Source organism: Meriones unguiculatus, chromosome X (genome assembly GCF_030254825.1).
Source record: "Meriones unguiculatus strain TT.TT164.6M chromosome X, Bangor_MerUng_6.1, whole genome shotgun sequence".
In the NCBI taxonomy this organism is placed as follows: Eukaryota; Metazoa; Chordata; class Mammalia; order Rodentia; family Muridae; genus Meriones; species Meriones unguiculatus.
In genome coordinates, this window is record NC_083369.1 from 85618732 (window position 1) to 85621337 (window position 2606).

General features: G+C 37.8%; 1 protein-coding gene across 1 annotated transcript; it reads left to right on the forward strand.

Moving 5' to 3' along the window:
* Nucleotides 1-366: 366 nt before the first annotated feature.
* Nucleotides 367-2039, forward strand: Prr32 (proline rich 32). Its single transcript, XM_021629073.1, has 2 exons — nucleotides 367-386; nucleotides 1214-2039. The coding sequence occupies exons 1-2, from the start codon at nucleotides 367-369 to the stop codon at nucleotides 2037-2039; spliced, it is 846 nt and encodes a 281-aa protein (XP_021484748.1).
* The last annotated feature ends 567 nt before the right edge of the window (nucleotides 2040-2606 follow it).

Here is a 2606-nt window from a genome sequence, read left to right on the forward strand (position 1 = left end):
AAACCTTGTTTGTAATGGTTTGTCTTTCCAGCTGGTCTGCCACACAGTTGATTTAGGAAATGTCTTTCATGTCCAACTGTTACTGTGCCAAAAGTAGCTCCACATTTAGCTACAAAGAAATATACAGATATATCCTTCCCTCCTCCCCCTTGTTGTCTGCCTTCTTCTCTCCTTTGCCTAGCAACTGTTGATTTCACTAATAGAACTATGAGTGTAGAACAAAGCAGTTGGTTCCTGCCTTCATTCCAGTTGACAAATCTCTCTGAGACAGAAGGAAGAATCACTTCTCCAGACTAGTCAACTGGTGTGGGTATTCAGCTGATTTGATCTACCACCTCATGAAATTGAGCTTCATCCTATTTCTACATGGCTTGTATTGAAAATGGGTAAGTATAAAACTGAGTATAACTCAGTTTAAATTTGGAAGCAAAAGAGCATTTGAATATTATTACTATGTTACTAGGGCAGGGACAAAAGAATTGAAAGTGGTATTGGTGGTGCTCACAAGCAAAAGTTAAAGAATGGAATTGTAGATGAGTGTATTGACTTTAAGCATATAAAACATTAATGATTTTAAATGTTAGTTTGAAATGAAAGTTACAAAGCCCTAAACATTAGGGCAAAATTATGAGGAAATTATTACTCTCAGATTTTGATATAGGATAAATGAAAAGAAAAAAAGTTTTTAATACAATTGATTTTGAATATATGATGCATCATGAAGAAAAAAGCAGAATATTTAAAGATAATGACTAAACTTTTTTTTTTTTTTTTTTTTACTTCTGTGAAAGAAAGCAATGTGGTTTCCTTGCTCCCCAAACCTTAGAGATTTCTCATAACATTCCTGCCAGAATCTGTCTTCTAGGCTGAGGGGTTATAGATCTTACAAAGACTTGAAAGACCTGTTTTTTTTTTTTTTTCCAACTATGAAGTCAATCAGGCCATTTAAGCATATTTTTACTACCACTTACTGATAAGGAATTGAACAGGTACATAGGGCAGTCATTATGAGAGATCATGTACTAAAGTATCTTCTGTGTGTGTATGAGTGGGAGGATAATAGTAAGCTAAGAAAGTGTTTACTTGACTACATGAGGAAAAATGTTGTTACTCCTTTATTTCCTATGTTCTAGGAATTCAATCAAGTGCTTGAAATATTTGTTGGGTAATGTATTTCCACTTTAATTAAAATTCTATTTCTGTTTTTTGCAAGGCTTGGAAGGCATAGCCATTCATCCATAATGGTACCTGTGGACAAAAATATGAACAGGGGGACATGCCACAATGTGCAGCTCTGGTGTCTGAATTCCATGCTGAATGATGATGAGGATGATGCAGAGACCTGGGCCTGCCCGTCTGTCTTCTTGAAACCTCCCTTCATGGTGCCAAGATCAGGAGCCAGCATTCCTGAAAATCCAAGAGCTCTAACACACCCTTTTACACTAACACCTGCTATTAAGGCAGAGTCCTTAGCAACAACAGAAGTAAACATCTCAGAGAGCTTGGAAGGCCAGAGCCAGAAGGCAAATGATTCTATTAATAAGTCTCAGGAATTTTGTGGAAGTAGTGAGGCACTGATAATCAGAGGCCCAAGAGTTGGTAGTGGGGTTCTTGAAAGAAGTGGCAGTAACTCAAAACCTGTGCCTAGAGCCCAAGTGTTCTTTTCACCAAGGGGCTTCCAGTCAGAATGCCCTCCATATATACCCACACTTAGATCGGGGATAATGATGGAGAGGACTCCAGGAAATGCTAGAATGGCATACAAGGGCAACCTGGTTCCAGTTTATTCCTCACTGGGAAGCTCAAGGCACCCTATGGCTAACTGGCAGCAGAGACCTCTTTTTTTGTCAAGCAGTATTCTAGACTTACCTTGCTCTGCTGCTCATTGCTTCCTGCCTCCTCAAGCTCCAGCGTTCAATCCATTTCCCATGATGCCTACTGCTTTTGCTTCTCCCTTGAGATTTGTTCCTCCCCTGTTGCCTTATTTTTTACATTACAACACCCGAGCAATGTATCCTCCTCATCCATACTTTAATTAGAGAGCTTGTGCAGAGAAAAGGGAAAAGAAAAGGGTTGGAGAAAGAGCTGAAAGTTACTCTTTTTTTTTCTTCATACATAAAATTTCTTGCTCTCTTACATTTTGCTTAGCACTAATGTGCCTTATGTGTTTAGAAATCTAATAAATATTCCAAACTTTTAAATGTTCTGTTTTTTAGTTTTTAACTAAAACCTTGGCCTTTGTTTTCTTTATTTCAAAAAATTAGTGTACATATGTACCAGTGTTCCTATATAGCTCACTTGAATCATTATCGCTGTTTGCCACTGACTGGTGCTGCAATGAAACTGTGGAAAGGAGCAACTGGGACCTTTTTAGGCCAGGTCTAGACTCTGCAATTTCTACATGCCTAAAGCGAGGATGGTTGCTTTATGGTAAGTTTTACAGAGGCAGACAAGAATCTACAAAATCAGGAAATATGCACAAACAACAGAATGATTCACGTGGGAAAATATATTGATAATATCCAATTCAAATCCATCTCTGTCGGGACAGAGAAAATATTTTATAGATAGATAAAAGATGAATCAGGCTAAATGATCATGAAATC